Source organism: Epargyreus clarus, unplaced genomic scaffold, assembly GCF_041222505.1.
Source record: "Epargyreus clarus isolate Ecla_fem2 unplaced genomic scaffold, WU_Ecla_fem_2.2 ptg000005l, whole genome shotgun sequence".
NCBI classification, from domain to species: Eukaryota; Metazoa; Arthropoda; class Insecta; order Lepidoptera; family Hesperiidae; genus Epargyreus; species Epargyreus clarus.
The window spans coordinates 2,548,150-2,561,940 of NW_027332213.1; the positions used below are offsets into that span (position 1 = coordinate 2,548,150).

General features: G+C 34.7%; 1 protein-coding gene across 6 annotated transcripts in view; it reads right to left on the reverse strand.

The window, feature by feature from the left end:
• The window catches only part of LOC140757921 (CUB domain-containing protein 2), a 134,497-nt gene that overhangs the window by 17,500 nt on the left and 103,206 nt on the right, over positions 1 to 13,791 (reverse strand). For 3 of the 6 annotated variants that reach the window (XM_073093818.1, XM_073093819.1, XM_073093822.1), the window contains exons 4-5: positions 7,074 to 7,142; positions 1,399 to 1,573 (exon numbers count right to left, since the gene is read on the reverse strand). In XM_073093818.1, the coding sequence (XP_072949919.1) occupies positions 1,399 to 1,573; positions 7,074 to 7,142 (244 nt within the window). The remainder of the gene's footprint in view (positions 1 to 1,398; positions 1,574 to 7,073; positions 7,143 to 13,791) is intronic. The other 3 variants (XM_073093820.1, XM_073093821.1, XM_073093823.1) reach the window with 1 other exon arrangement.

Sequence of the window (13,791 nt, forward strand, 5' to 3'; positions counted from 1 at the left end):
GTTGTAATTGAATTATTTATTTTTAGTTTTAAATTTTGTTTTGGTTTTTTAATGAGTTTATTTGTATTATTTTTTATTATATTCCACATGGTTTTTGCCATGTTGGGAGATTTTTTTATTTTATTTATGTTTTGTATTTTTTTCGATTTTTTTATAATTCGCTTTAATAATCGTTCATATACTTTGTAGTAGTTTTGTAATATACTATTTTTTGTTTGTTGAGTTAGTATTTTTAATAGGCGTTTGTGTTTACAAGAAACTCTTAATCCACGCGTCAGCCACTTCTTTTTATTTTGCGGTTTTAATACTATCTTTATTTTTGGTATTTGGTTGTTTAAAATGATTTGTATTTGTGTATGAAATATTTCGTAATTTTTATTTATATCTTTATTATATTTAAGAATTTGTTCCCAATTTATTTTTTCTAACTGTGTTTTAAACTTATTAATGTTTTCTTCAGTAAACTGTCTTTTTTCTACGTACCATTTATCTCTATATTGTGATTGTGACTGTGTTCGGGTCATGACATATACCACACATTTATGATCTGACAACCCATATTCATGAACTGATATTACGTCGTGTTTCATAGTTTCGAAATTCGTGAACAGCAGATCTATACAGGTGGAACTGGTATTGGTTACTCTAGTGGGCGTTTTTACAAGCTGGTTATAATTATGGCTAATCATTAGGTTTAATAGATTTAGACTATGACTTGATTTTTCTAAAACGTTTATATTAAAATCACCTCCTAAAATAATGTTTTTTTTAGGATAGTGTAAAGCTAAAAATTTCAAGAGTTTTTCCAATGAGCTATAAAAGGTTTCAGCGTTACGGTTTTTTTCTGGCCAGTATATAACTACTATAACTAAATTTAAGTTAGATATTTCAAAACCGCACGTTTCAAATACATATTCCACTGACATTTTCGATATGGCATTACATTCAGTGTAGTTCATATGTTCTTTTAGGAATATACATACGCCGCCACCTTCATGTCGTTGTCTGCAACGACATGAAGGTGGCGAAGGACAATTTTGGGTTGATTACAGGTGTTTTTGGGCGACAGTGGATAGTTGCTTAAATTATTCCATATGGATATATTTCTAATTTAACCTAACTTCAACATGTTGGTTCTCTGGTGGCTAGCTACACAGTTTGAACGTCGGAAACACGACGAGAACGCGCTGCTCCGAAACCGAGATAAAAGTGCTTTTTAAACTCTTTAGGGTCCCTCTTGCGGGACAACGGAGAGAATAAGCCGTATTATTACTAGCTACAAACACCACGGTATTTCTCTGGACGCACTTTGTCTGGACTACATGTACGCACATTGCACTCGTCCGTGGTCCCGACGTTAGTTCTAACCTAAGCTAACCTCAACGTATCAATACTCACTCTGGGGGTTTGCCGCGGAGGTCGAACGTCCGGAACTCGACGAGCACGCGCTGCCCCGGCGCCGCGAGGAAGGTGTACAGGCACTGCCGGCTGTGGTTGTTGGGGTTGAGCAGCTCCGGCGCGTGGAACGTGCCGTTGTCCGCCCCCCCGCGGCTCACGAACGTGCGGTCGCACTCTGTATCCAAACATCAATTAACATCACTTGTCTCTCCCACGCACGTAATGACAGTAAAGGATAGGTTGTCAAGCGATATTGTCTATACACATTTGAAGGTACGGCACGGATGAGTAATCAAAATACTGGGAATGTGTTTGTTACGTCACATTTTATCACGATAGAACATAGTTACGTTGCACGCAATTCAACACACTATAGTTTAATAGAGAACTTGTTGATCGCGATTCAACGATTGATGCGTGTTGCACAGCTATATAGCACGAGTGCGACTGAATTATTATCATTAATTAATTGGACGCCAACAATCTATGGATTGCTTCTCGTTCACACAGTAGGCATGCGCTGTTATCGCTTGATTGCGACTGTGTGAGTGGCATCACTTCATATTTACTCTCTACATTGCAAAAGTATAGGGACTGTGCGTTCTGTCAATATTACTGGTAGATGGAAAAATTACGAGAACGATATCGATTCGTCAAATAACACCCTCCAGTTTCCGAGAAGTGAATCTCTCCTAAGGCCCGTACTTTCGACTTCTTAAAGAAGTATTTTTCTAATTTCTAAAAGTTTTAAGCAGTCACATCGTAATAAAAGTGACTGAGGTTATATGATTATTTATTTATTTATTTATCAAGTATATAATACCTCAACCCTTTCGCTCCTTTACAGATCATTTTTGCTACATTAAACAATCATTACTATGACATAGTGTTGTAAATACCTAAACTTACACTTAATGTGTAAGTTGTGAATTGTAATTCATAAATCGGAGACTGTAAAAAGCGTCTGTGAGTATCGAGTTTCATAAGTGTTTCTACATTGGAAGACTGTTAATTAGAGTTGCGCAAAATGTATCACTAAAGTGAAAAGAGTGATATATATCTTTTGAACTCAGTGATATATATCACTCTTTTAGCTCAATAGCTCACTTTAGCTCAGTAGCTCTGTAAAGATACGCGACATTTTATATCAGTATATCAGAGAATCAGATCAAAATGTTTTGACAACATTTTTGATTCCTATAATTAATACAAAACTGGCAAGAAATTATATATGAATTATCACAGCCAACGCTATTTGTATATCCCGGTTTCCATGTTCTTAGCAATAAAATATTTTAATTTAGTGTTTAATACGTAACCGTAACTGTTATATATCTCAATCAACGCATTTGACTCGAATCAGGCTCACTACTCACTCTCAGTCAGTCGCTCATTTGACTCATCGCTCACTCGCGAGCTAGTATAACACTGTTGAGTTGAAGAAGATCTTATATCCGGAATCGTTTGAATCTATGAACTAAACCATGTGATGCGGATATAAAGATATAATTCAAATCCGTCGGAGTTGATGAGTGATTAACTCTTTGGTGAAGATATATATCTTTTATATCACTCACTCGCGAGCTACACAATTCTACTGTTAATAAAATTTACTACCCTATTTACGAGTAGGTGTAATTTAGAACAACAGTAAAAATACATCAGCTGAAAATATGACAGCTCGGTGTAGATTGAATTTCGTCATAAAATTACGAAAATATAAAACAATAAAACCGCCCGAGCGCGGAACGAAACGCCCCAAAAATTTCACAAACAAGTTCAAATCCCTCTTTTGTTTTTGTGTTTTAATGTTGCCGAAAAACTCAGATAAAGGGCGAAAAAGGGCGTAAAACGCGTTTTGATTTTCGAAATTAATGTTTCATATACCATTGTCTTCAATATTTTGATTCGATTTCCCGATCTTTTGATTATATTTGATAAATCAATATTTTTGCCAATTATTTCGGTAACGGAATTTTGAGAGACAATTGAGGTGTTCGTTTATATTAAAAATTAAATTAAAATACAATTAACATTAGAAGATTACTAAATTTATTTCTTTGAATACATTTTAGTCAGTTTTATCATACAAAAAATTCTACGGTATTATTAGGAATTGATATATCATATGATAATATTACAATTGTAAGAAAACTCCCAGTTCTAGGTTCACATATAGTTTATTTCCATAGATACACCAACACTGATCACTTAAACTATTCCAACACTTTATAATTAAACTCACAGCAATTTGGTACGGTATATTTCCAATCTAAACACTATTACAGCTCACAATCGAATGCTCACAAAAATGCGGCTCCCAACCAACTGAACTCGAAATACCCTACAAATAATAATTTTCTCATTTTCTTACATTCTTGTCAATATCGTTTTCTTGTATTTAATTTTCATTTTAACACTGATTAAATTCATAACATCTGTAATATTCTTCACAATATTTTAATAACTCTTACACAATAATTTACTTTAAATGTCTTTTATTCAATTATCTTAAATCTAAAAATATTTTCTCGCACCTTTACTTAGTTCTACTGCCTTTTCTTTCTAAACGTAAGTTCACGGAGAATTTCCAACTCAATTCCATATAAGTACGCTGCATCAAAGAAGTTCTTTTAACTTCAAGACATTTGTAAGATTCTTAAGAAGCATTTATTCAGTCGTGAAAAGGTACGGAAGGAAATTGTAGCGAGAGCATTACGATATAACATGTGTGTTATGTACACTGCATTTTAAGACTACTGTTACTTGAAAACAATACGGACAGTTGTAAAGACGGAAAGTATAACTGCTTTTTAAAAATTAATCCATTACCTATGTACTCAGTGGGAGGCAGTGCAAGGCCAAATGTAATGTATTGGCTTAAGCCGCGTGCCAAGCTAGGTGTACCTAACTGTAATCGTTACTATAACTAATTACTATATACCGTAACGATACATTATATAACAAGTTATTATTTTTTGGGCATAATAACAAATTTAACAATTAACAAAGCTATTTTTTTTTTGGCATAAACAAATTATCAACGGAAGAACAAATAAATTATGTGTTACATAACCGCGTATAACTTCGTTACAGGCGAAAAATATGTGTTACATTGCACGCACAACTTCGACCCACACCAAAACACTGATCTTTTTCTCAAACGCGTCCGTTTTCCAAAGCATTTTCACGAGAATTTCCACCAACACAAACCACCTCCACGTACAAAGTATAAAGTAACTCGTTCCTGTGTCGCTGTGTCGTAACTGGTAAGCCGTAACATCGCATTAACGAAATATATTATTAACTTCCCCGCTCGCTAAGCCGGCTTACTTATAAATAAATAGTTTTCGAATATTGTGCTGCAACTCGAAAACACAATTCCCTCACTTCTTTTCAAAAGCAGGTTAATATAATACGAACGGATGTGGGAGGAAGGAACTGAGCTAAGAGTTCATAAAAGTTTTTATTCCCTGTAGACATGTGTAGGACTAATTCTGAAAAATCCTTTCTTAGTGCTCAACAAGTTATTTAATACAGTTCTATGAACATTCGATATATCGAGAGATTTTATACCCACCTGCTTAAGTTGAGCGTGTTCTGACCTCGAATGTTAACATTTGACTAAGGACCTATATTTTTGTAATATATAAATTTCTAAATATGTACTTTGCAGAAAAGAAATAAAAAGAAAAAATCTAGACTAAGAAGTTCCTTGTTTAATTTAAGGGATATTATTTTAGTTAACAAAAGTTTCTCTGCTTATGCAAGCAAACAATTCAACTTATCAAAAATGTTATCCTTGAGGACTAAGCTAATTTTACTAGGCATTCCACCTAGTAAAAGTAGCTATGTCCCCATAACCACCCCCGTCAAAAACATCAGCACTTAACACTGCTGTTATTGGGCAGAAATAGGTGTAGTTTCAGTAGTGCCCTCGAAGTCAAACCGCAGAGAATTCTACCACCTTCAAAAGTTGTTGTTGTGGAGTAAAATTAAATCGTACGTAATAACGTAAATAAAAGTATCAACAGACCAGAACAAAGCTCCATAAGTTTCGGTACAGTGGTGTTATTTGCACGAAGAATCTTTCTCGCCTCATCGCTATTAATGAAACAAGGGGATTGAACCTGAATCTTTCGCCCACTTGTTCATTCACTGTTAGCCCATTAAAACTTTTCCTGCAAACCATGCTTCGCGGACTCGATTAAGAACTTCATTAAGCCGGATTTATGCAATAAAAGTACATTTCCAACGAAAGTAGCTTATATTTAGCTACTTTCCCTCTGTTTACAAAGTGTAACTCGTCTTTTACATGTGTGTTTTTATTCACTGGGATTCAATTAAACTGCTTATGATATGATATGAGGGTTAAATAGTATTAAAACATTGTGCAGAGCATCTTGCACAATTTAGAAAGATATTTAAAGATTCATTGTTTTGAAATGTAGACAGCTCCAGACGCTCTCCGTTTGGAGATGTCGAGGAAATACTTAAACGATATTTATTGCATCTCCAGTTTTCATGACATGATGTCGCACACACATTTTCTAGGATGCACTTCTTAGATTTCTACGACTTGACGTCGCAACGCTACACGATCGCTACGTATCACGATTCGTCGTTGTATTTTTCACTTAACTTTATTGTACGATATAAAAAGTATACGATGTTGAGAATGTTATAATAGAACTATAGTAGAATTTATCATTGTATCAATACTTTAAACACAATTTTAATTTGAATTCAAAATATAATCCAATTAGTACAAATACGGTGATATTTCGCGTATCACTTTCAGCTTGTCAACAGAATAAAAATACGAGGTAACTGTTATATTGCAAATGGCGATAACCCTATGACACGTCAGGCAATTAGGGGGAATTGCAAACCGAATTTTCCCTTTCGTTATTTCGGCACGTAGAAGCTATAAAAGCGTTTTTATTGTTTTTTAGAGATATATAGTATCTATTATCTAAAACACCGAACACGTACAAAGGGTTGGGATGTCAGCATACGCCCATTAGTAATAACCAACCTTTTCAATGTATTGCCTATCAAAGATCGAAAATGGACAATTTCTGCCTGCTAGAAATTGACAATTTTTGAACAATGGGAAGCAAAAGATTTAGATTGATTATTTTTAATCGGCGATAGTGTCGCTAATTGGAACGGTGCTCGCATGTTAATAATGTGCACTGGTGACATGAGACAACACTCAATTGACGCTGTAATAAGATCTCACTATATTATGTAATATGGGAATGCTACTACTCAAGCTATTGCACTACAAATGAACTTAATCATAATGAATTCCATCGTTAATCAAATCTATTTCAGGTTTTACGAGTGTTCTTTACAAGTTACTAGCTACTAAGTTTTAATAAATAAATGCAAATGCAAAGTAAGTGTGAACGTTATTGTCATTTAATTTTCAACGAAAGTTTCTGATTGTGCGATATTCGTCAAAATTATTTACCCGCGCCACGACTCTGTCAGTCTTCGTAACGTATTGACTTAAATATCCATTAAAATCAGTTCAATCACTTCTTGAAAGTTAAATAATTTATACCTGCTTCGGTGTTATTGTTCCGAATGATACAGCTGTGTGTTTATTTTTGATTTTAGAGATCTTATTAAAGCGACTGCGGTACTGTATCTATAAGTGAACGTACTTGGAAGCTTAGTAGGCGAGGGTTCAGCTAGCGAAGCCCCACTCGAGAGCTCCGTGGTCTCCCCGAGCACTGCACAGAAATAACAACCAGTTACAGTTATACCTACTTATTATAGTAATAAGGGGGTGTAGGTAGGTAACTGGGTAGGGAGAAGGTGGCTTTAATTCAAAGAGCCTAAGATATACATTACAAAATGTAATCTTAGACTTAACTGTTTCAAAAAGATATGTATAGCCCAAGAATATGCGCATTTTATTAAGAAACAGCATTTATTGTTTTCTAAGACATAATAATTATTGTCAATAAAACACTGAACCTCTTACTTCCTAATAAAATGCTCAAGTTAGTTCATATATCAAAATAAAAATGTTTTTATAAGTTTTGGTCCTTTACTGTTTATTGTCTACACTAATAGTATAAAGAGGAAAACTTTGTTTGTTTGTTTGGTTAAAATGAATAGGCTCAAAAACTACAGGACCGATTTTAAAAATTCTTTCACCATTTGAAAGCTACATTATCTACGAGTAACATAGACTATATTTTATATGAAATATATTTGATAAATAGATTTTGAGGCGGTACAAAGTTTGCCGGGTCAGCTAGTTAAGATATAAAGTAGTAAAATAATGTTGCTTTTGTAAGTAAACTAGCCGACTCCTTGCCTACTTTTAACGAAGTTAAGTTATACAAAAAGTATTAATAGAAATTTTTAATTTATATTTACTTACAAAAGTATTTTTATCATTTTTTTACCTTAGACTTTTGTTTAAGCAAAGAGTTATCAATTTCTCTTACCAACCTTCACTTACATACTTACAAAATACCAACAGCATTATTTCATTATATTGTCAAACAATGTCGCCGTGTAACAACTTCCTCGCCTACATTTATGCACAGGCACGAGTTTCTGATTAATTAAATATGTGCAGAATCGTGACTTCTCACATTAATTACCGAAGAATTCGGCCGTATTCAAACTACAAAGCTCTTTCGTGAACAGAAGCGAAGTGAGAACAAACTTTCGGCTTCTCTTTGACAGTTCGCTTAAATTTCGCACTAAAGTCGTAAAGTCCCATGCCTACACTAAATTACTTGACTTGAAGCATGTTGCATACTTTATGTCTTCAAAGGAAAGCTTACAGCAAAAATACCGTGTGCGGCTTAAATTCTGATTTTTGGAAATAGTAAACGTAAAGATGTTTATGAAATTTTGTATTTTTTCCATGTTTTACTTACTTTGCAAATCGGTGGTGGGCTTAAACAGAATTTTATAATAATCTATAATATTTTGACCAAAAATATTTTGATTTACTTTGCTACAGGAAATAAATTACAGCTTTAGATGGCACGTTACTTCTAATGTAGCGAGAACTTTCATGGGATAATGTTGCCGTACCTTTCAGTCCGTTCCATTGGATGTCATAGAAGGCGACTGCAGGAATAAATTCTAGACCTAGGCTCAGACAAATTTTTTTTGGCAAGCACGGTTAACACGGCGACACCTAACAGAATTATGATTACCACCAGAAGGATGACAATATCTATTGGTCTATGTATCGTTTGCCAGCCGGACCCTATCCTGCGCGGGCCTCTTATTACTCCTTGGCTGATGACTCAGCAAAGTTTTAAGTTCAAACTACTTGGAACACAGAAATTAAATAAAATGCATATCTCATCATAATTCCCGCTTCATTTACGACAGGGTGGTCGGCCAAAAATGAAAAAGTCGTCAAGATTTAATCTACCCTTTTTCTAGGTTTGTCTTCAAGACCAGTTTGTTTGTTTTCAAGACCAGTCCAATTCAATCCTGACCATACGTAAGTAGATATAACATAAAATATTTCAATAATAATCAGTATCAAGTTTTATGAAGAGAACCTCTCGGAATTCCTAGTATAAATTACCTACTGTCAAAATTACACATACTGAGAGAAATATTTTCATTATGAGAACCACTTGTCACCTTCTAAGCCTACTTCATAATACAAGAGACAAAAATGATATTTCTTTTCATAAAAGAATTTTCGTAACATCTGATGTGGCACATCTCATATGGGATTAATGGATTAATGCGTCTAATTAATAAGATTCGCGCACTCATTTGACAAAGCTCTCAAAACTATGCCTCTTTGAACATTTCGTTACTAATGCTTTGAGCTAGTAAATAAGGAAATGAAGGGTTGGAAAGTTCCGCTAAGTAAAAAAAAAACATTATTCTAGTATCATTTTTAGAAATTTTTCTTTCCCAAAAATTTATAGGTTTAAGATATAATTCACCAAGTTGGTAGCCCTCACACATTTTTGATATCTTAATTTTTAGAGTAGGTTTCTTATGATGTTTTCCTTATGCCAATAATATATGTGACAATTAATTTCTTATATTAAATTTCAAAAATGTAGAGGTGCTCACCTAGGATATGAACTTCAGGCTCCTGGCATGTGAGGTTGAAATTCATACCATAGGATATCATTGCAGTTGTCCCTGTAGTTTCGGGACCAGAATAGGGCTACGGTATCCCCTGCTTGTCGTAAGAGGCGACTAAAAGGGGGCTTCCGGGGTTGCGGGCGGCAAGAGTGGGTAGCTCGAATCGCCCGGTAAGCGACACCGGGAAGGGCGGCGGTATGTGTGGTCGCATACCGTCGTACGCACCAGACGGTGTGGCGAGCGTCACGCTCACCTGGGCAGAGCCCGACGGGGCAACGCGCTAAGAGGACTCCGGTTGCGTTCCTTTGGAGATCCCGGAGCCCTCTACGCAGCGCCGAGGACGGCCACCGGGGGGGTTTTAGTGCGGTAAAAATCCCACATAACCCTGCGTCGCTCCCACGGCGCCGGGTAAAAGGATAGAAAAAAAAAAAGGATATCATTGCAGTAACTTCTAATCACTTAATATTTAAAAGTCAAACTTTTACTTAAACGACGTAAAAACATTAGAGACTAGATTCGCATTATATATTTATCCATACCACAACAACTTAACTTTGAAATGTAATACTTGTGAGAATACTTTGTCAAAGGATGTCGCCCAAACGCTATCAAAGTATCGGAAATTGCATTTTATTCTAGGAAGCATCGTACCCTCTCAAAGATGTGTAAAGAGTTTCCTTTGATATGTATTGACTTGAGTGACGTCTCGGTTTAAAGTTTAAAACATCCAAAATACACAAAGTTAGATTGCTTTCAGTTTATTTTCGTATTTAGAGTAAGAATAAACACCTAGTTTTTAGAGCTAATTATTAATAAAAAGTAGTAATAATTACATTTACATATTAAGGTGAATAAAAAAAAACATTTGGTACCAGCGCTTCGAACTTCGATTCAAATTGTCGAAACTTGCTACAAAACGATAATACTACAAAACTGAAAAAGTACTACAATGGCCGACAAGTCAACCAACATTATTCATGTTGGTTGACTTGTCGGCCATTGTAGAATACCTAATGCCTAGTAACATGTAATTTTAAATGTGATGCATGTTTTATGAATGTTTTATTAAATAAATGCATGGTCACAAAAACATACCACATCAACCATAGATATATTAACGTCAGTAGGATAATATATCTATGACGTCAACTTATATTTTTTGTGCGAATTGAAACAAACATTCACTAATCCTATTAAATCGAACTCGGTGAAAGAAGGGTAACAATTTTCGAGTTACCTTTAAAAGTTTTCAAGGAACATTTCAACGGTCCGGCGAATGAACTCTTCACTCTCAGCTAGTATTAATAATGGGTGGCCATTTATCATTTAACGACTTAGGAGTTGGTCACAAACTTACCTTTGTGAGAGATTTATTTTTCTTTTGTTTTAGGGTTCCGTACTCAAAGGGTAAAAGCGGTCCGCCTGTCTCAAGGCTTTATCTTTTGAACCGTAATAGATAGATACTTGGAATGTGTACAGAGTATATTTGACGGTGGCTGCTTTAAATAAAAATGCTAAAACCAAAAAAAGGTTGAACATAAATGGGGGTCATCATACAAAAAATAGCTATTTATTAGCATTTTTGCTTTGCCAAGCCGTTATAGGTTGACTGTTACAATTTTCGCAACGCATTTTTTATGGCTGCAATTATAACAAATACTAAAAATAAAAAATAAATGAAAATTTAATGGTACGGTACCTACCATGTGCGAAATCGACTCCCACTTGGTCAATTATGAAATAGACGTAGCAAACTAACGTGCAATAAACTGGATTCTAAGTGGTTACTACACTCGTGGACATTAATATCTCAGAGAGTTATGACCGACCAACGTATTTTTTCTTCGTGAAATTTTGATAAACAAAAATTAACAATACAAGAAATACTTAACTTTGTAAAACGTGTTGTTTTAAACTTGCAAAGTAAACCTCAATTCTAATAGACTCATTGAAGAGAATGATACTATTTCCTCATTTGAATCCACATAGGTCTGTGTTTGAATCAATTAATTTTTAATGAAAAGACATAATAGTTTGGTTTAGTTCAATCAATATTGCTACAACTACATAAATAAGTAAACAACTTATGTTTTATAGTATTTATTAATACGAAATAAGTATGATCGAAGAAAGAGTACAAATTAGGTTCTCAAAGTTTCGTCGAACATTAATATCGGGCGGTCATTTATCATGAAGGAGCCACAACTTGTCTTTCATAGTTGAGTCGGTAAGAAACTCCTTTGTGAGGTATTTTTACGGAGCAACAAAAAACTGCTTTCAGGAAAAAGGCAATAAGAATTTCTATGATGAGAGGGAAAGTTTTATATAAATCCCTTTTTACTACATACAAAGCTTAACTTTTTGGGACTTAGTAGTCAAGCGTAACGAGCATAACTTTGCTCGGTTACACACAGCGGTATTAAAAACTCTTAAGTAACTTTTTACGTAATTAATGCAGTCCATGACGCGGTGTAAGAGTCAGATGAACGTATCTACAAAAATATCTTGTTTGTTCACTATAATTATGAACCATTTCAACGAAAAAGTTCTTACGTGCGATTTTCACACTATTTTGCTCTCCTTTACAGGAGACAATATATTGACAAATGTAGATACGCTCATCTGACTCTTACACAGCGATGTGTTATCACTGAATAGTGTTATCGATGATAGATGCATTGCTAGCATTTAGTAATTCGTTAGAACTTCTCGTAATGAATGTAAAGTAAAACATCTGAAAGTAAATTAACCTTCACACACCCTTCAAACTAAAACTCATTAGCTCGAATATAATTGCTACAATTTAAACGTATATGGCAGTTCTGGAAATGGTATAGGTAATCCTAAAAAGGGGATTATTTAGACAAACACAAAATATTAAAATTAAACCAGAGATCACATTTGCCCCTGCTACTACACTTACCACTGATACTGATGACACGAGGGAGACAAATTTTACCTAGACGATATTGCAGCAAAGATAAGCAATCATCTTAACAGCCACTAAAGTTATGGTATAAGTTTCACCGACACGTTCCACCGGTCCAGTTGTTGAGAAGTGGGTCGAACTATGAGACGAAAGCAGTATAATACTATTTATCGATAGTCTCAAGAGGCGAAGAGTGATATTAATTTGCAACATTAGGTTAATAAATGCTTAAATAATGTCCAAAAAACAGCATTTGCTTCTAAAAACGGATCCTGGATCCGGTTTATACGTAAATTCAGACTCGATCGTGAATTCTCACCGTCTCACTGGGATGCAATGGTCATGTCGCCAGCAACAGATAAAAACAAAATATTAAAAAAAAATGTCAACTACGTAATCAATCTTAATAAATCTTCTATAAATTGTTCCACTTGGTCCAGAGGTAACTTAAACTGCTTTTGTTGTTTTGCCAAGAATGTAGCGTTCATTTGAACCTTTCTTCTCCGTCGACTATCGTGTCTCGATTTTTTATCTTTTTTTGCAAAAACTTGCCGATTCAGAGTCGTCGACTTCTAAATTTAATTTGTCACTGCAGATTCCTTTATGGAACTTATTTTTCTTTGTATATCATAACGCATCAAGCTTACCACTGATACTGATGACACGAGGGAGACAAATTTTACCTAGACGATATTGCAGCAAAGATAAGCAATCATCTTAACAGCCACTAAAGTTATGGTATAAGTTTCACCGACACGTTCCACCGGTCCAGTTGTTGAGAAGTGGGTCGAACTATGAGACGAAAGCAGTATAATACTATTTATCGATAGTCTCAAGAGGCGAAGAGTGATATTAATTTGCAACATTAGGTTAATAAATGCTTAAATAATGTCCAAAAAACAGCATTTGCTTCTAAAAACGGATCCTGGATCCGGTTTATACGTAAATTCAGACTCGATCGTGAATTCTCACCGTCTCACTGGGATGCAATGGTCATGTCGCCAGCAACAGATAAAAACAAAATATTAAAAAAAAATGTCAACTACGTAATCAATCTTAATAAATCTTCTATAAATTGTTCCACTTGGTCCAGAGGTAACTTAAACTGCTTTTGTTGTTTTGCCAAGAATGTAGCGTTCATTTGAACCTTTCTTCTCCGTCGACTATCGTGTCTCGATTTTTTATCTTTTTTTGCAAAAACTTGCCGATTCAGAGTCGTCGACTTCTAAATTTAATTTGTCACTGCAGATTCCTTTATGGAACTTATTTTTCTTTGTATATCATAACGCATCAAGCTCATACTGATCTAATTCGTGAGTAAACTATATTTGGAATTGCCTTAGTTAGCAGATTTCTTCATTTTT